The sequence below is a fragment of the Podarcis vaucheri genome (assembly GCF_965113315.1).
Source record: "Podarcis vaucheri genome assembly, chromosome: 11".
Classification (NCBI taxonomy): domain Eukaryota; kingdom Metazoa; phylum Chordata; class Lepidosauria; order Squamata; family Lacertidae; genus Podarcis; species Podarcis vaucheri.
The window spans coordinates 18,576,813-18,596,817 of NC_138749.1; the positions used below are offsets into that span (position 1 = coordinate 18,576,813).

Consider the following 20,005-nt stretch of genomic DNA (forward strand, 5'->3'; position numbering starts at 1 on the left):
TGTATTTCTAGACAAACCCTGGCAGTATGGCCTGTTTTGTATATTCATCATACACAATGCCCTTTGGGTGCTGTTTCTTGACCTTAGGATGTAGTGTCAATTCTTCTCTGCCCCTTGGAGACCAGAGGTCTATAACATTTGCTCACATACAGCCTGGTACCCATGAATCCTGTTAGCAACCCTGGCTCTAATTGGCCCTCAAGCCTCAGTGTCCCTGATGCTTATAGTGCTTGTTCCTCCATCTTGCTACATCAGCTTCAACATCCCTTTGGTTTCTTCTGCTTATGCAGAGAAAATGGCAGGTGGAACTATAGGGATTTGTAATCTTTCAGAGATCACATCATAAGGGGGCACACATTTTCTCTCGCCGTCCTCTTGCTTTGCTTGTTCGGACATTGCTCTTGATTTTGGTTCTAACGGGGTGTTGTTGTTTTTTTGGAGACCTGGGCACCCCATATAGATACAGGGAAACAGATTTGAATATCCTCAAGCACCACCTACAAATTGGCCTCATGTTAATGGGGTTATAGTCTCACCCATCTCCCCAAACCTAGTAAAGTGTACCCACACTAGTCCTTGCTCGGTCCCTGCATGAGGGTGGATGCATGTGCAGAAAGAATTTTGCATGTTTTCGTTTCATACAGAATTGCGCTTCCCCTTGCCTTCTGCACTTCTTCAGGTGGTTTGCTGGATGCAGAACCCACGTTTAATCTTAAATTGCAATAAGTAACTCCTTTTTACTTTTTTTAAAATCATGCATGTGTGTTTTTCTCGCATGTACAAAGGAGGGCAGGCTAGGATTTGTGCATTTTCAGTTGCTGAATTTTGTGACAGGAGTAGTTTGCCATGCACAGCCCAAAAAGCAATGGCTACCAAAATAGCTTTGTCTACACAACTACCTAAAAACAAAGAAATTATTTCTTCCTTTTCATCTGGTCACTTCTCCCTCCCCTCCCCCTCCCCCTTTCTTTTTCTTTGGATTTCTTTTTAAAGAAATAAAAATAATAATCCGTGGTGGTAACACCATGCAATGGGGCAGGGGCACAACCCACATGTAGATCATGTCCCAGACACTGAAGACCAATCTTCTTCCATAATTATCTATCTATCTATCTATCTATCTATCTATCTATCTATCTATCTATTTAGAAAATGTACCGACCATCTTACACTATAAACAGCACTCACTCACAATAAGAGTAATACAAACCTACCTACAAAAAAATTGAGTGTGTGTTCAATAAGAAGACAGCAACCTAGAGAACTCATAAAACACAACCCACAATATTAATATTACCTAGGGATGTATCCATCATTAGTCCCGTGCAAAATAGACCCATTGAAATTAATGGCCACAGCTAACAATTTCAGTGCATCTACTCTGACTAAAACCTGGTTGGGCACAACCGTTAGTGTTAAAAGTATGGGTTTTGTATTTGGTTGGCATGCATAAACATCATAAAAATGCATAATTCCTCCAGCTGTCAAAGGTTTCTTCTTCCATAGTGTGGTACGTGTCTGTTTCCTGTTTAATAAAAGAAAGAAAGAAAGCCTTCTTGAGCACAGGGTTAAATATGCAGTGATTTGTCTGGATTGTGGCTCCTATCTGCAAATGGTGCATCCTTAATCCTTGCACAAATAATTGTTTTGGAAGGGATTATTACAATGCACCTATAATTGTTCTTTTGTGGCTGTGAGGTGGAACCTGCAGGCCAGTCGCACAGTTATATACCTACTAACTATATGGATTGAATGGCTCATATTTTGATTTCATTTCAAATAGCTAGAAACGGTTGGCTCTTCTTTTGGCTGAACACATACTCTGAATGAACTCTTTTCTTGTGTGGCTGGTTTCAAGGTGGAAGAAGGCTGTGCAGTGAACTGAGAGGGATTTGGGAACAGATGAGATTTTAGGGCTAGAGGCAAACAAAACCCTGGCACATCACAAAAATAATGTGTTTCTTCTCCAGGGACAGTAGCAGACACATTGCTTAGGGCCGTAGGAGGACCTATTTCCATTTTATATCTTTTAAAAATGTGGCTATGTGAAACTGGGAACTTTATTTTTCAACAAAGTGTATTCACCTTAATGAATAACAAGAGTAGTGGTGATTATACTATTGATAATAGTGTGTGTATGCTATTGATAATAGTGTGGGACGCCGGTGGCGCTGTGGGTTAAACCACAGAACCTAGGACTTGCTGATCAGAAGCTCGGTGGTTCGAATCCCTGTGACGGGGTGAGCTCCCATTGCTCAGTCCCTCTCCTGCCAACCTAGCAGTTCGAAAGCATGTCAAAGTGCAAGTAGATCAATAGGTATTGCTCCAGCGGGAAGGTAAATGGCGTTTCCTTTTGCTGCTCTGGTTCACCAGAAGCAGCTTAGTCATGCTGGCCACATGACCCGGAAGCTGTACGCCGGCTCCCTCGGCCAGTAAAGCGAGATGAGCGCCACAACCCCAGAGTTAGCCACGACTGGACCTAATGGTCAGGGGTCCCTTTACCCTTTACCTTTAATGGTGTGTGTACACACACACATTTCCCAATTCCTTTTAAACCTTAAGCTTGGACATATAGTTTAGATTTGCCCTCTAAAAACCGGAATAAATCTGGGTGGGTGGGTGTTCAAGCTTGAGTTAAGTAAGGCACGCGTTCTATAATGTAGCAGTATGATCAAGTGTTGTCAAAAATATGCCTTTCCCTTCTTAAAACATGTAGCCTTTAGCAACTCTCACCATTGCTTTCCACATCTCTTCTATTTATCCTCATTCCAAAGCTCTTCCGCATTCGGGATCAATTCACTGGAGACTCCAGATCCTGTGGAGATCTTCTAGAGACAATATTTGGCTTTTGAGAATATAAATGTTGATAATTATCCATTTGAATTCTTGCCTTTGTGCTGCGGGCGACAATCCTGAAGCTACTCCTGCCAAAGTAGGATCTGTTTCAAGAATGTAGCCTTAGGAACTTCTCTTGATCTTCCAGGCTCTCAAGGTCTTTCAACACAAAGCATGCTCTAAATTCATTGTGCAGTAAGCCATCCAGTCTGGTGATACAGCACCAACAGTGTCCTGCTCAGATGTAAAGGAGGCAACTGTTTGACCCCCACTTTTCCCATAAACTCATACCAGCACAGTGAGGAGGATGTACATCCTGCCATTAACTTTAAAAGGAAGAGGATTGTCATTTGATTTAAATAATTTTTAGTTGCTTAATCACATGCCTGTTGACTGGTTAAATTTAAATGAATGTCCTTTTGGGGATATTGAAAAAAGTGTTGTTGGTGCTGTCTGTCCGAGAATTCCTGGATGACAGGATTCAAGTTTGGGGCAAGTCCTCTTTGGTGAGAGAACTCCAGCAGAGATTTACAGTCACTAAATATGCAGCAAAATAAAGCATGGAAATATAGGCTGTCAGACATTTAAAATAGGCCCTTTTAAGTGAGTTCCAAAATTACCCTCTTCCCCCAACATAGGAAAAGACCACATGTTCTGCAAATTGAAAACTGGTTTACCTACAGACTCTTCAAAGGTCATGTTCATGTGCTTTTCCATGCATTAGTCAGAAAAGTTGCACAGGCAGTAAAACTTAGCTTAGTTACAAAGTGATGAAAGTTCCTAGAGCATTGGTACAGAAATTCAATAGTAGCTGCTTGAGCTTGTGGTTGAGCACGAGCAACCAGCTTCAACCTCTTCACATGCTAAACTTCTCAGGTAGACTTGGGTTACAACAATAAGCTTGATTACCTCTTTCCTCGCAAGGTAAGTGCACACTAAGAGGATGATCTTCAGACCATCCTAAATATCTTCACAGAGGCTTATAAAAAGCTTGGCCTATCGCTCAACATCCAAAAAACCAATGTGCTACACCAACAAGCACAAAACAACCCTTCTGCAGTGCCACAATCCAATTCAATGGTGCAGTGTTGGAAAGCACCCATCACTTCTTCTACCTGAGCAGTTATCTTTCCACAAGGGCTGACATTGGTGCTGAAATCCAGCATCGCCTGAGCTCTGCGAGTGCAGCTTTTTCCCAATTTTGAAGCACAGAGTGTTTGAGCACCAGGACAGTCACAGGGAAATCAAAATGTTTGTTTGCAAAGCTATTGTACCACTTATCAATGCCATCTCCAGCTCCTTGAAAGATTCCATCAACGGTGTCTCCAAAAAAGTTGACATGTCACTTGGGAAGACAGGCAAACTAACGACAGTGTATTGGAAGAAGCAAAGATCACCAATGTCAAAGCAATGATTCTTCAACATCAACTTCATTAGACTGATGGATGTCTGATTGTTATCTTTCAAACCAACTACTCTATTCCAAACTGGTGGTCAACAAAAGAGGTTTAAAGACTCTCTCAAGTAAAATCTTTAAAAATGTAGTATAAACACCGACAACTGAGAAACATTGGCCTGCGAGTTCTCCAATTGGAGAACAGCCTTTACCAAAGGTGTCATGGGCTTTAATGACGCTCGAACTCAGGATGAAAGGGAGAAACGTGCTAAGAGGAAGGCACGCTTGGCAAACCTTCACCATGATCAACTCCTGCCCAGAAACCTATATCTCCACTGTGGAATGACTTGTGAATCCACAGTTGCCCTCCACAGTCACTTACAGACTCCCTGTTAAGACCATGTTCATGGAAGACAATCTTACTCAGCTACGAGTGGAAGAGGAAGGAAGGGGAAGTTATATCGCTAAGACTGACACAACAGCTTACTCTATGGTATTATCCCCTTCATGCATTAATTGGACTTAATCATTTTGTTAATTAAGAATTTACAACTTAATGAACCAATGGTGCTGCTCATTGTTAAAAAGAAATATCATATTTAATATTTCCTTCTTCTTTTTCCATTGCAGTAACACCATAATTAAATAATGGTAAATAATTTCTCTCTTTACGTAAAATAATGGATTTCACTAAGTTAACATCTATTTTGGGTTGTAATCTGGTATGTATGTACACAAACCACTGACCCAAAAGAAAAGAAAAAGTATACAGTACTGCAGAATGTTATTCTTTTATTGCCTTCACCCCCTTGGTGGAGTTCTTGATTTCTGCTCATTGTTAGCATAATTGCCTGTGATGTTGAGTTATAAGATGGCAGCATATGGGGCTGAAAAAACAAATTGCTAATGCCTACATTTGTTGGCTTACAGAATTCCTTTTGAGAGCTTTCTGTTATCGCCTATGGTAATGGCTGTTTCATGTTAGCCTCAGTCAAAAGTTCTGATCTGGGTGGTGATAATTCTAAACCCAGATGAACTGCAAAACTATTTACAGCCTTAACTAATTGGGATCTTTAGAAGCCATCCTGTTTTTTCAGTGATTCACTCTTACTTTCTCTGCCTCACGCAAAGCTATATCTGAGTAACTTCCCACTGTTGATGGTAACCAGAGCTGAACTTCCTGTATCAAACTTCCCCTTTGATCGAAGCTTAATGTATCCCTTATAGAGATGACTTACATCCTATTTTTCTTATCCAGAAGATTCGTTTTAAATATGTTGACCTTTCCTGCATCCCTTTACCCAAAATGGAATCACTGCATCTCTTTGGTCTCTCCTACTTTATGGGAGGCATTAGCCAAATTCCATGTATTTTGCAGCAATAATAATAATAAAACAATAGATATCAGGAGTACTGATTTATAGATTGAGAAGGCATGCTTTTTTCTGTTACTGGCAAAAATCTCCAAAGCAGACAGTGCCCTTTAGTAATTTGTCTCATATAGCAAATAATGCCAAACACAAGTATATCAAAGGATTTGGTTGATCAGATTTGATGACTAGGTGAATAAAATTGGAGTAGAAGAGAGCTATATCAAACTAAAAGTTGAGCTATAAAAAGGATACAAAAGCTTCAATAGTAAATCTTTGAAGGCTAAAAATATGAAAATTGCTGTAATACATAAAAGAATGGCAGCACGTAGTGTGTCAGAAAGTATTTGAAATCTTAAATGCAAATCATCTTTATGGTTGTTTCTGTCATCTGGTGACCCCTTCCATTATTTTCTGTAAACCTTGCTGCTGGGTGAGTCAATATCTTCACCGGTATGAAAGTTGGGTTGGTCATAAAAGGGCAAAGTTAGAATATACATTACACTTAGTCAAATAAAACATTAGCGCAGCAGTCCAGATGTTGCGGAACAACAGCTCCCATCAGCCCTAGCAATCGTGGCCAATGGCCAGTGGTGGTTGGGTTTCAATTTAGCAACCTCTGATGGACCAAAGATTCCCCACACTTGCATCAATGAATAGGAGAAGGTGTTTGGCAACAATAAATATTTCAGGAGTTGTCTGTAACATTTTTATCATTTTGCACCTGCAGACTATGCCAAGAATAATAAAGAGTATCCTTTAATTATATACAGAAGCTCAGTTGTCTCTTATGTTAACATTGGGGTAGTCTTTGTCCATGTCAAAGGATCAGTGTAGCATGTCGAATGGGAATTCACAGTTAGTTGCAGCTTCTGTATATTTTGGCCTACAGTGGTGCCTCGCAAGACGAAAAGAATCCATTCTGTGAGTCTCTTCGTCTAGCGGTTTTTTCGTCCTGCGAAGCAAGCCCATTGGCGGATTAGCGCTATTAGCGGCTTTTAGCGGCTTATCGGATCAGCTGATAAGCGGCTTAGCGGCTTAGAAAAAGGGGGGAAAGGAAAAAAACCCCGCAGGAACTCGCAAGACATTTTCGTCTTGCGAAGCAAGCCCATAGGAAATTCATTTTGCGAAGCACCTCCAAAACGGAAAACTCTTTCGTCTAGCGAGTTTTCCATCTTGCGAGGCATTCGTCTTGCAAGGCACCACTGTATTTGCATGTCGTATTAAACTGAGGGTGGGGAAACTATTATAGCCCAAGAGCCAAATTTGCTCACAGGCAACTCTCTCCTTTATACTTATTCCATCTTTTTTCTTAGTGTTTCAAGGCAACTTGACAGCTAGCACCATTGTATCGGTTGAAAAGAGATTAGAGGGGCACTTGCCCATCCAGCTCAAACCTTAAGCCACACTGGTGAAAGATTGACTTCTGGTGATCAAGGAAAAATGTATTATCACTAGTTCTTCTAATTTTAAAGATGCACTCCATGCAGTTCTCATAAAGCATGGCACATTTGTGAGTTTCAGTTAATTACTTACTTTGTTTAAGGCATTCCTTAGAAGTTTTATTGACTGTTCCTCTGTAGTTGTCACCACTCCATTAGACTTTATGACTCTCTTTGGTGTAATAAAACTAATTAGCTATATAAAACAAGCGAGTGGATCCTGTTCTGTAAAGTCTTCTCATAAATAACCGTCCTTTTAAAGCCTCTTAAGGCGTCTCTGCTCTGTGTGTTTTTCTTCAGATAAATGTGAAGAATTGACAAATACATTTTGTCATCCTTATCTCCTAAGAATTCCTCTATCCAAAGCCTATGAAACTCTGCACTTGAATGTTTGTGGGAGCTGTTAAATGAACTGATGGTGTTGAATGTTTGTGGCTGACTTAGAAGTTCCCCATTTTGAGACCATATCGAATGCTGCCTTACTCAACTGCAGTTCATGACCAGTGTGGCCCATATGCTAACAAAGCCTGTTACAGTGTTTGGGGGACTTCGGAAGTCCACAGTTGTGCAGGAGGAGTAATCCCGAGGCAGCTCTGGTCCAGTTTTTGAAAGGGCTCTTCTAGCATGGAAAGTTGCAACATCATGGACATATCCCATTTGGACCACTACCTAACACGCATCTCCTTTATCTTCAGCTAATTTGGGGGCCTAGTAGTGAACAACTGTCAGATATGTTTCACCAGTTGTCTGATTTGGCTGCCTTGTTCAAAGACTAAAACTGGGTTAGGCATTATACTGTTAAGATTATTCTTAAGCAGTGGTTCTGATTTACTGTAACTGTTGAGGTTGTCTCCTTGGATGGAATATCTTACTGCTGTTCTGTTTTGTTTTTTCTTAACCTGTTTTGCATATGGTTAGGAATGGGTTTTTCTTTTCTAATATGGTTCAAATTAGCTTAATTTCAATCAGATGCATCATTTTTGGGTATGTAGTTTACTCAGAGTATCTATTGCCAGACAAGTATGGAAAGCTCCTCTGGCGTTGACTGTAGTTTCAGGGTATTTACTCCTTCTGTCCTGAGTGCAGAGCAGCATCCTGCAAGTGGGTTTTAAAAAAATGGGTTTTAAAAAATAACAACAAATGAATATTGGAAGACCATTTCATAAAAAAATCTTACTACTTTGGGGCAGTTGGGCAACATCTCTGGTTGATCTTTTTGTGGTATTTGAAAAGGAGCGTGTAGACTGAAACGTCAGATCTCTGAAAACCAAATGCTAAAATACAGCAGCTTTCCAAACTGAAGAGTGCTTGGTGGGAATTGTAATACATTGTATAGTGGTTAGTGTCAGACTAGGACCTGAGAAACCATGACTCAACCTTGAAGCTCGTTTCTCAGCCAGACCTACCTCAAAGGGTTCTTGTGGAGATAAGATGAGATGGGGAGAACCACATACAGTGGTACCTCGGGTTACATACGCTTCAGGTTACATACTCCACTAACCCAGAAATAGTGCTTCAGGTTAAGAACTTTGCTTAGGATGAGAACAGAAATTATGCTCCGGTGGCGCGGCAGCAGCAGGAGGCCCCATTAGCTAAAGTGGTGCTTCAGGTTAAGAACAGTTTCAGGTTAAGTACGGACCCCCGGAACGAATTAAGTACTTAACCCGAGGTACCACTGTATACTATCTTGAGCTCCTTGGAGAAAAAGTGGAATAGGAATGTGAGAAATAAATAGTGCAGGCCTGCGTTGTTTGTGACTTGCATCACACCATTTACTATTCACCCATTTGCATTCTAGCACTTTTCACCTTGCTGTGACACACTCCAACCAGCTCCCAGGAATCTTCTGCGACCTTGTCCCTAGCATCATCTCCTGTCTATTTCCCAATCACACAGGTGTTTCAGTTGGCTTACAATTTTCCATCTCCTTATGTTTAGTTGTATGTGGGCTTGATTAAATTTATGTTGGGGTGGGTGGGAGGAGAGTCACACTTTGGCAGTGAGAAAATAAAGCTCCATAAATCCTTTTAATTGTCAAATACAGGGCATACTGGACATATGCCTTTTTATTGTGTCTCTTTTATACATTACAGCATGCAGAGTGTGCTACATGGGTAATGGGTCTCTGTAAAATCAAAAGAAACACAAATTTGAAGAGCTTAAAACTGAACTCAGTAAGAGAGTCAGCTGTTTCCAGAAATTATTTACATTCTCTGATCATGAATATGTCCCCATTACCTTCCAAGAGAGCATTTCAATCCCTTTTAAAATTGCTTTGAATCACTCTTTGGCAATAAGAAGCATTTCACAAAATCTGTTTTGCAGATGTGGAATCTACCGCTTTTAAAAAGCCAGTTACACGTAAAATGGGTTTGCATTGTGGATTACGTGTCAGCCCTTCCAGCTGAAGAGTAATTTTGTAGATCTTCAGACTTTTCAATGTGAGTTTTTGTTTTTAGTCCGTGACACAGGCGCAAAATTGAATTTAAATGCCCTGTGTTTTGATGACTGCCTTCAATCGAATGTGTGATTAATTTTGGCATATTTTTCTGATGTTTACTTTTCAGCAATGCGGGCATCACCCCCATGCCTCATTTTCTTTTGAGCAGTGCATGAGCTTTATTAATTCCTTTACTAATCCTCTTTACAAAACAACAGACTCCAGCGGTTTGGCCTTCGTCCGTTCAGTAACAAATGTATTATGCTTTATTTATTTCTAGTTTCACCGTATTCTTTGTTTATTTGGTACGTTTATATACCACTTTTCCATCATGGAACTGAAGGTGATGTGCATGAGGTTCTCAAGAGAAGACCCAGGCTGGTTTAGCCTCAGGAAGGTAGTTGCATCCTGTCGAAGTCTAAGAAGAGAAGCATCAGTTGTACACAATGAGAAATGAGCGTGGGCAGGGCAGTGTGTTAAATGTATGAGAAAGCAAAGGTGGGTGTGGGGGTGCTGCATCCTCACACCCTGTTTTTTACCTTCCTCAGTCCCATCCTTATAACTGTTGGTCACCATAGGGATATTGTCTGGAAGTGTAGACCATGAGCATTGGTCTCATGCTCACAGCATCTGCAAGGCAGCTGATTACAGAAGGGAACTGCAAATTAACCAGCAGAACTTGCTGGCCAGGACCTCCTTGGGCTGAGGAATCAGGTGGCCTTGGGAAGCCAGTGATTCTCTTCTTCTGGCCGATAAGTGTATGGCTGAAGTAAGCCTTTGAGCTGTTTCTTCTGTCCCTTCTTAAGCTGGTTCATCTTTCATTTGTCTTGTGCCTGCTGTGCTGGCTTGGTTTGTCTCTTCTTCGTGCTTTTTGAAGTGCCCACCCCCCCATACCCATAACTTCCTCTGGACCCTGAGTGAGAGGCAAGAAAGGGAAAGTCTCCCAGGTTAAGAGACTGGGAGATGAAAGGAAAGTTCCCAGTTGAGAGCTGGAAGGGCCTGCCTCCTTCTGTGTGGGACAAGGGTTACCTTTGAGAGAGGACTCTGCATTTTCTTTTCCCTTTCCCTTTCTCTGTTTTGTTTTTATTTAGATTAACTACTTTTATTTTATTGTGTTGTGAAAGATCTTTGATAAAATCTTAGGAGAAGAAAGAAAGAAAGAAAGAAACTTCCTCCATAGACCAGTAGGTGTGATATTTCTGTAGCTTCCTGGAGTAATAGGCACTGCCTGTTGGTATGTCAAAACAAAAGCTTTTGTCATTGACCGGAAGATCCATCATTAATGGCTACATTTTGCAGGATGCCCACATATGAAATGCATAGTAGTTGCGCGTCATGTACAGATTATGAAGGGCTGAAATGCATATACTGTATGGGTTGCCAGAGGCTTTTCTGTTTGGCCAGCCCAAATAATTCTTGGCATCTAACCATATACAGTTTGTGTGTCTCATAACTTGTATGAATTTGCTAGTGTGTGGTCCAGCTGTTGGGTATGCCCAATTTTGTTTTGTGAAACCTACTAGAAATCCGACTCTTGGTCTTTGCTCAGACTGCCTTATCTTCTTGGTAGATGGCTGCCTTGATACAGTAGTAGCATTTGACTTGGCAAAATACCTGATAAACTGTATTCTTGGATCCCAAGTCTTGGTTGTGTAGTCTAAACAAATGAACTTTGTCCAAAGTGCTCTTTGATTCATTTCTTTATAATTAATTATCTCCTCTCCCTGCCAAATATTGAAATGTTTTTATTCGTTGGATGCCAGAAGACGTTTGAGTTAAAGTCTGGAAGAAATTCAGCATTCTGAAAGGATGGAAGTCTGTTGTGTATAGGAATATTTAGCCAGTCCACCTGTATTTATGTCCTTCTCCATTCCCATTCCTGCACTTTCAGCTGTTTTATGTATATCTAAGAAACAGTAAAATCCAGTGGTGGGGGTATGTCTATATATCTCTTCATAAAGCTTATATCTTGCCATTTGCCTAAGGTCCCAGAGTGGATTACAGCACTGAAAACATAAAACAGTGCACATAAAATAATAGAATATCAACAATATAGTTATATCTGAGTGGTGTGTACACCTTTACTAACCTAGAGTTCTCAGGATGTTTGGGGCTTTAACTCCTATAATTCCCAACCATTATGTTAAAGTTCTTTACGAACTCGTCGTCAAATATATGAGCCCAGTATTGCTCCACAACTCTCCTGTTCAGTTCTCTCCATTCCCAACTGGAAGCAGTCTTTGTCCACATCGCTCCATCCATCCCCCACCCCAGTAACATTTTGCTGGATTCCTGGGCATGTTGAAAGATAAGCAGCTAGCAGGCCTCTACCCATGCTGCCAAAATGGCAACTTGCCTGGCCATTAGGCCAGCACAGATACTTTTCAGTGATTTTTAAAATCTAAATTGGCATTGGATGACTAGTTTGCGAGAAGGACAAATGAGCAGTAAGTGGCTTGAACTGAAGCCTGTGCTGCAGATGTGATGAAAAGCACCTCCTAAGGTTCACAGGCAAGATGCTACCCATGGGTAGCTGTGCTTCACAATCCTCTAAGCTTTGCGCAGCTCCATCCTACTTATTTGTTTATTCATCTAATATTTCTGAGCCCTACCTTTTATGAAAACCTTCATTGCAAGACAGCTCACAAAAACAAATTAATAAATAATATCTGATGCCGTACATTCCGTGCAACAATATTTATGCATGAAGATGTTGATCTGCATGCTATCGTTATGTACCCCCTTCATGTAAAACTAATTCATTACTAGGTGCTTGGGCAGTCTCTGTTTTCTGGTATGCAGCTCTGAGTATATCACTAAGCATATTTTCCTTATGGGGGGGGGTAGCTTTTGGGTATACCTTTCAGTGTCTACTAGATTCCCTTTTCTTTCAGCAGCCTATCCAGATATAAAAGCTTGATGGATGGGTTTGGGGTTGCAGCTGCTCTATAATAAGCACACCTGATTCATGGTGAGGTGGTTTGAACTGAAGCCTTGGCATTCTGTTGCAAATTCTTAAAGCAGTCACAGGGTGCTTCCAGGTGTGCTGCTTATGCAGAGAAAATGCAGTTGTAACGCCACACTTTCTAATGCAATTATGCCATCACTTTTCTAATCACAAAATGCCTGGAAAGTTGCACTGGAAAGCTTGAGATAATAACCACTAGCTGGCATTGTTGAATGACCCTCATGTGGACATATCAGGCAAGTTGTATAATCTCCACGCAAGTTTTGTGTGAGCAGACCAACATGAATGCTCAATGAACAGCTGGTCTGGACGCTCCCACAATCCATACTACTCATATAGCCTACTTCGGCAGCCAGTGAAGGACAGGTTGTTACAGAGCTTTTGGGCCATCTAGCCCATCTGTGGAACTTCAGGTCCTCTGTTGGAGCAATCCATGGTTGGTGTGGTGACCCTTGAGAACTCTTGTACTACTCCCACCTTGTAGCAGCAAATATTCCCTGGGCAATCTCCAGGGCTGTTTTGCTTACAATGCCTCATTCTCTGTGGGTCATTCTTCAGATTGAAGTGCCAACAGTGACCCAGAGAGCCCTTAGGAGTGCCGCTGTCACTTGGATGCAGCTGCTTTAGGCAGCTGCTGCCATCTGGAACTAGTAGCTAGCTAGATACCAAAAGCACTAATCCGCTGCCACTCCTGATCTGCTGCTCGAGGCAAGGGAATTATCTGGGCTAATAGGTGGGGCAGCCTTAAGCAGCTTGCCTTTATTTTTGTACTTGGTGGAATATAGTCTACCTGCTGTAGCACAGCAAAGCAGACCATCTAACCAGACCTGCTAGATCAGCACTGTTCAATTACAGTAATGTTCTGTGTCTGCAGCAGACCATTACAGGCTAATGAGGAATAATTGGTCAACTTTGCACTTAATCTCACAGGCATAGATTGATCACTGCAACATCAAACTAAGTAATTATTCAAGTTAGTGTAAACAGAGAAGAGGTGGGGGGGAGGGATTGTAGCCATTTTCACACACACTGAACACATGGAGGCGTGAGCAGGATTGCACCCACTGCCCCTGCTCTCAACTTTCTTAGTAACGTCCTTTCTTTGCAATTTTATTCTCCTCTTGTCTTAACATTAGAGGCTGGGAGATGCATTGTTTTATTATGCACTCCTAGGTTTTCGGTATTAAGCACGCATTTAAAAGAATTACATAAAGCAACATTGCGGTTGTGGTTTGTTTGCGAAATAAGGAAATTGGGTTTTTCAAAACAACTGAGATTTATTTCACCTTTTAAACTGTTTGGCAAACCATTATTTTTCGTTGATCTCTTCCTTAGGACTGTGAGGACATGGGATGTTACCAATGACAAAAAGCACAAAGGTGTGTTTAAACCACGGTCAGCCCAAGGTAAACGGGTGATTCCCACAAGCTGCACCTACAGCAGAGATGGCAAACTCATCGCAGCTGGTTGCCAAGATGGGTCCATACAGATCTGGGATAGGAATATGAATGTAAGTGGCCATCTTTTTTCATACACCAACTGTGAAAATGGGAAGTGCTGAATGTGTAACCTGATTAAATCCCTTAAGGCTTTTTTTCTGACTTAAAGTTATGCAGTCCCTTCCAACTATACCACCTTCATATATGCTGGCAAACAAATGTTATTGATTCAGGTGGCTATTCTTTTCAAGCAATATTAAATAAAATGAAGTCTTTTTTGGGGGCGTTTTCCATCTTAACAATGGCCATTTCAAACATCCACTTCTGGCAAACGTTGGGGCTGTACACTCCCCCTCCCCCTCCCCATGTCCTCAAGATCTTTATGTGTTTCCAAACCAAGTTCTCCATTATGTCCAGAATGGGAAAATATTTTTTAAAACTTTGCTAACTAATCAGGATTTTAAGCCTCAAATGTGAAATTGCAGAACTAGAATGCATCTGCAGATGTGACTCGATGAAATTCAGATTTAACTGAGGGTGAATTAAAGTGTCAGTGGTCTGTTTTTGTGGCTGTTTCTTCGCCCCCACTGCTATCCGCACTAAAATTTGCTCCCTAAAACTAGTGGTTCCACCCCTAACCACTAACTGAAGCAGGCTGGAACCCCTATATTTCCTTGTGAAGTTGTGTACAATGATGCTGAAAAGTCTCGGGTTGAAAATGCACTGTGGATTAAATTATACAAGCAAGATAGAGGGGGTGATTTTTTTTCATTCAGGGGCATCTGCAGTAGCCTGACCATCAGATGATACTCTGGCCAAATGGCGCTGCAATTTTACATGTCTTTTCTGCTTATTCATAAACACCTGAAAAGGTGAGCATGCACCCCCGTGTACGGTGTCATTCCTAAGGCACACAGAAGTTCATGCAGAGAAAGACATGAATAAGCAGACTATTAGGAATGCTGCTGTTAACTCTACACCAGGAAACTTAATATTTGAATACTGTCTGCATTTACATCAACAGCCGCACAGGTGATGAAAGCCAGCCTCTGAAAAAATTATTATTCTGTTGGAACAAGTTTACACTTGGAATAGCTTCCTTAAAGCTTCATGCCATTAAGAAGTTTTACTAGGTTTATAGTGGAAATAATAACAGAAATAAAAAGCTGGCAATCAAAATTAGTCAGAATTTAGCTGGACTAACGTTATTGTAGGCTTGTGGCTGAATATTTATGATAATGTAACTCCTTTCACTTCCTGTACACCTCCCTTTTTGAAACAGTATGAAAGACTGAATAGGTTGATATTGCCGTACTAAATTATGTGACGACAACATTGTTCTCCCAGATCACTTACTTTAACAGCCAGTGTTGTGGAGAAGCTTTGTCATACCTTCAAGGATTTACTATGTACACTTTTTTATTATTTAAGAGGAAGTATTCTTGCTTAATTATCAGGATCAAAAGGTTTGTTATAATAAACGAAACACAGTTAACCTGCAGACAGTGCAAGTAGTTGGGAAGTAGAGCACTGCTACAAGTCAAAGGGAAGGGTAATAGCCATGCTAAAGAGTTAGGGATTGCCTCCTTGCTCATATGAAATTTATGTACTGAGTTTTTAAAAAATTGCTTTGAGCTTCTTTTTACAATCAAGCAAAATGAATTATTATTATTATTAAATTGAATTTATATACCGCCCTATACCCAGAGGTTTCAGGGCGGTTCACATAAAAAGATTACAGTATACAAAATAAAAATAAAGGCAATAATGCAATAATACCATTCCCCCAAGAGCCACATTTTAAAAGGATATTGGATGTTGATCAGGTCAACCAAAGGCCTGGTTAAAAGGGAACGTTTTTTGCCTGGTGTCTGAAGGTGTATAATGAAGGCGCCAGGCGAACTTCCCTAAATGTCTAAAGTGGCAAACAATAATAAAACACAATAAAATAACAAAGCAAACTAATTGTTTTAGGTCATTCTCTTCAGTAACGCATAGCCTCCTAGTTGTAAAAAGCAAGGGAATGGTCTCACTCAATGATCAAGCACTGAGGGGAAGGCAACCTTGCTGACTTGTAGCCCATTACTAGGGCTTCAGTCATGCACCAGAAATATTTATTCTGTCGTGAATCTTCACTGTTACAGAAAGGAGAGCATGGCTGGGAGGAGGAAGCATACTGTAGCAGTCCTCACAGAGTGCTTTCCCCCATTGCTCGATTTTCCACTGACGTCTGGCCCATCAGCCTGGAATAAATTCAAGACTTTCTTGAATTTTAATAAAGGAAGGATAATATGACATCAAGAGGAGATAACCAAGAAGCTAACCAGAGTTCTGTTATATGTGTGCTTCTCTTCAAAGAAGAATGCCTCTTTGCAAAACTTTCTCTGATAGTTCACATACAGGTTTTCCATTGTGTCACAAAAACTTCATTAATTTTACTTCTGGTGCACAGAGAGCACAGTTGTGCGCATGCATAGTTTATGAAAGCATTCTGTATAACGAAATAATAAACCGTATGTGAAAAGTTTGAACAGTCTCCACAGACTTCGCATTTTCGTTTTCATTGAGTCATCGTCGTTTTTGGGAAACTTGATTCACCCATTTTTTACCCTTGTGTAAAATAATACCTGTTAAATCATTATTTTTATTATTATTGCAATTCCCCCAATTTCTATGTTACAGTTAAAATTAGGTGGCAACGCTCCCCTTCTGACCTCCTAGAGAATAGAGAGGCAGACCTGTGGTGTTTCTCTTTTCTCCTCCAAAAGGGTAAAGAGAACACTTGTTGTTACAGATACCAAACATAAGAAGATTCCTTTCAGATGCAGAGGATCATCTAGTTGTAACATCCTGTTTGAGAGCAATCTGCTGGATGCCTCTGGGAGACGCATAAGCAGAGCATTGAAGGCAATAGCCCTTGCCTGCTGCTGGCATTTTGTGAAATACTGCCGTGATGTACTGTAGGTTCCACAGAGCCAGCATGAGACGTGGCCAGTGATATGCCATGAATTTGTCTAAACATCTCTTATTTTATCAAGTGGGTGGCCATTGCCAGATCTTATAGGTGTGAATTCCACAAATTAATTCTGCATCATATGAATTACCGTATTTTTCGTCCTATAGGACGCACTGTCCCATAAGGCGCACCTAGTTTTTTGGGGGGGAAATAAAGGGGGGGAAATTATTTCCCCCCCAGGGGAAGCCCGAGCTTCCCCCGACCCCAGCCCCCAGAACAGGCAACTCTCCGCAAGCCGTGGGAGTCCGGCGCTGGGCTCCCGCGCCTTGCGGAGAGCCGCGCAAAGCCTGGGCTCGCTGAGCTCAGTGCGCCCAGCCTTCCACATTCAAGCAACTCTCCGTGAGCCGCGGGAGCCCAGCACCGGGTGCGCACCGACCCCTCTCGCTCTCCAGGCTTCAGCGAAAGCCTGCATTTGCCCCATAGGACGCACACACATTTCCCCTTCATTTTTGGAAGAGAAAAAGTGTGTCCTATGGAGCGAAAAATACGGTACTTCCCTTTGTCCTGCCCTAAATAAACTGAGGAGGAAGCACCTCTCTCCTATATATACAACTGATTTTTAAAAGTGTTGTAAATTTGTAGATTTTGCAGATGTGTTGTAACTGGACAGCACACTAACATGTACTGTGCTATGCATTTTTAGTTATGCTTTCTCTGTATAGTTTATAGTTTTGGTGGGCTCTATAATATTATAATGGTTACAGAAATTAGTCTGCCGCTTGTGTTCTGCTTTGTTTCATTTCTTTTTTTAATGATAAAATAACACAAAAAAATAGGAATGTAAATACTTCAAATACTTTCGTCAGATTTTTTCTTGAGTTTTCCTTCAGGTTGAATTTTGCCTTGCATCATTCAGTTGGAAATACTATTATTTACAATGCAAATTACCCAGTAAATTAACAAGGTGTTTGACTGTTGGTCAGGTTTACAGCAGTCAAAATTGCTAACAATGAGGAAAAACACCCTTTCTGCCTTTGTTTGCATGACAAACTGATGGTTTCATAGGAGCCTTTGAAGAGTACCTAGCTACATCTGGAAATTTCTTGAGTAAATATAAGATGAAAGGCATCCAAATAGACAGTATATTTTCCTCGCAAGCTCAAGGTAAAGTTTCCATATCCACAAGTATCCCACACTTCTTTTTCCAGAGGTATGTGTGCCAGACCTCTGCTACAGAACCTGAAAAATTGCATACAGCATGCCAGAAGCAAATATTAACATTTTCCCCCCTGCATACATCTGGTCCGGCTTCTACTTCCTAGCCTGAAATAATGCCATATGATCATCTTATGCTCCTCCCTCTGGCTAAGATTAAAAAGGACACTGTTCTATTTCTAAATGCATTCTCTCTTATATAATAAACAGTTTACACTAAGGTGCTATCCAACTGTTTGTATTAGCTAATACAGTGACAAGAGGCAGCACCGAAGCTTGAGCTCTGTCGCCTCGTAACAAAAATAACTCAGTCAGACCTCTTTAAGCACTATCCGAGAGCAGTGCAGGTTCCCCCTTGTTTTCAGCTACAAATAACCTTCCTTGGGAAAGGAAGCACTGTTTACACCTCTCTGTGTCCAGTTCATACATGGAGAGGGGAGGGAGAATGATATTTTGGCTTTTCAGCCTTCTTCTTGTTTTGGATTTGAGAATAAAATGGATCGAGAGAGAAAAAAAGGAAAGTGAGACCTTAGACCCACACGGGGGGAACCTGCCATAATCCAACCACTGAAGAAGATGGTTATTCAGTTATCTTTCCCAAACTGACAACATAACTCGTTGTGCGCTTCATGTCCTTGGGTGATAGATTTGGGCAGGTTTTGGGTGGTATCCAACTACTGTATTTTTCGCTCCATAAGACGCCTTTTTTCCTCCTAAAAAGTAAGGGGAAATGGCTATGCGCCTTAGGGAGTGAATGCGTGGTTCCTGGAGCCGAATTGCCCAGGGGCGAAAAGCAGATCATGGTTTTGTTTTTTTTAGAGAGGGAAGGGGGTGTTGAAACAAAGCCACTGATCAGCTGATCAGCAAGCGATCGGGAGGGGAGATAAGGGACTCTAGTGATAAAGGAGGCTGCCACAGCATGAACCACAAAAATCATACATCCACTGTTTCATTCAGAATATTTTTTTTCTTGTTTCCCTCTAAAAACTAGGTGCGTCTTATGGAGTGAAAAATACGGTATCTTGTTCCATCAGTGCAATGATCTTTGTTTATGCAGCAGAGCTTCCCCCTCCCCTCCTTCTGTTCTAAGGATTCTCCCAACCCATTGAGGATTTTGGGTGGGAGTGTGGGGCATGCACAGGGATTGGAAGGGGGAGTTTCTTGCACAAGTGAAAATCCTTGCACCGGTGGAATGAGCTAGTTCCATTCCCAGCCCCCACACGTGTCGGCAGAGCATGGATATGCATGCCCCGCCCCATTCTGCCCTGTATAGCACTGAGCCCAGTGAGCAGAGAGGTATTGTGTTCTTAGGATTCTTGTTCATAGAGAGAGGATGCAGATAGAAACCTGGCCTGCTAAGTCTTACATCTTACATCTTAAGGCATTGGTGGCTCAACCATGCAAGCAAATTGGGCAAGCGCTTGGGGTGCCAAAATTCCAGGGGTGCCTTCTTCAGCTTTACCTACATGTCTTAGAGAGAGCGATGTGCATTTGTGCACAGAGGCTGCTTGGCAGCTCATCCGCTGAGCAATCTGCCTCGGATTCCAGGAGATGCGGCTGAGATACAGCTGCTCTATACTGGCCACAGTTGCAAAGGAAGGCAGTGAAGATGATGAGCATTACCAATGGAAATAAGACAAATAAGATTTGGGTCACCTCTTGATCTTGAATGGGCTTTTGTTATACTACGCAGTGTGTAGGATTTGCTTAAGGCAGTGACAGTGATGGCCAAACAGCCCTCCAGCTGTTTTTGGACTACAACTCCCATGATCCCTAGCTAACAGGACCAGTGGTGAGGGATGATGGGAATTGTAGTCCCAAAACAGCTGGAGGGCCAAGTTTGGTCATCACTGGTTTAAGGTAACAAAAAGCTGTGGGTTAGCCCTGCTTTAAGAGGGTCCACCATAGTGTATAAGAACGTAGGCTGATGTGATTCTAGGAGAA

At 41.5% G+C, this 20,005-nt stretch overlaps 1 protein-coding gene across 1 annotated transcript in view; it reads left to right on the forward strand.

Annotated features, from left to right (window-relative positions):
• The window catches only part of WDR70 (WD repeat domain 70), a 116,060-nt gene that overhangs the window by 53,373 nt on the left and 42,682 nt on the right, over positions 1 to 20,005 (forward strand). Inside the window, exon 10 of the mRNA XM_082241986.1 lies at positions 13,787 to 13,961. Within this exon, the coding sequence (XP_082098112.1) occupies positions 13,787 to 13,961 (175 nt within the window). The remainder of the gene's footprint in view (positions 1 to 13,786; positions 13,962 to 20,005) is intronic.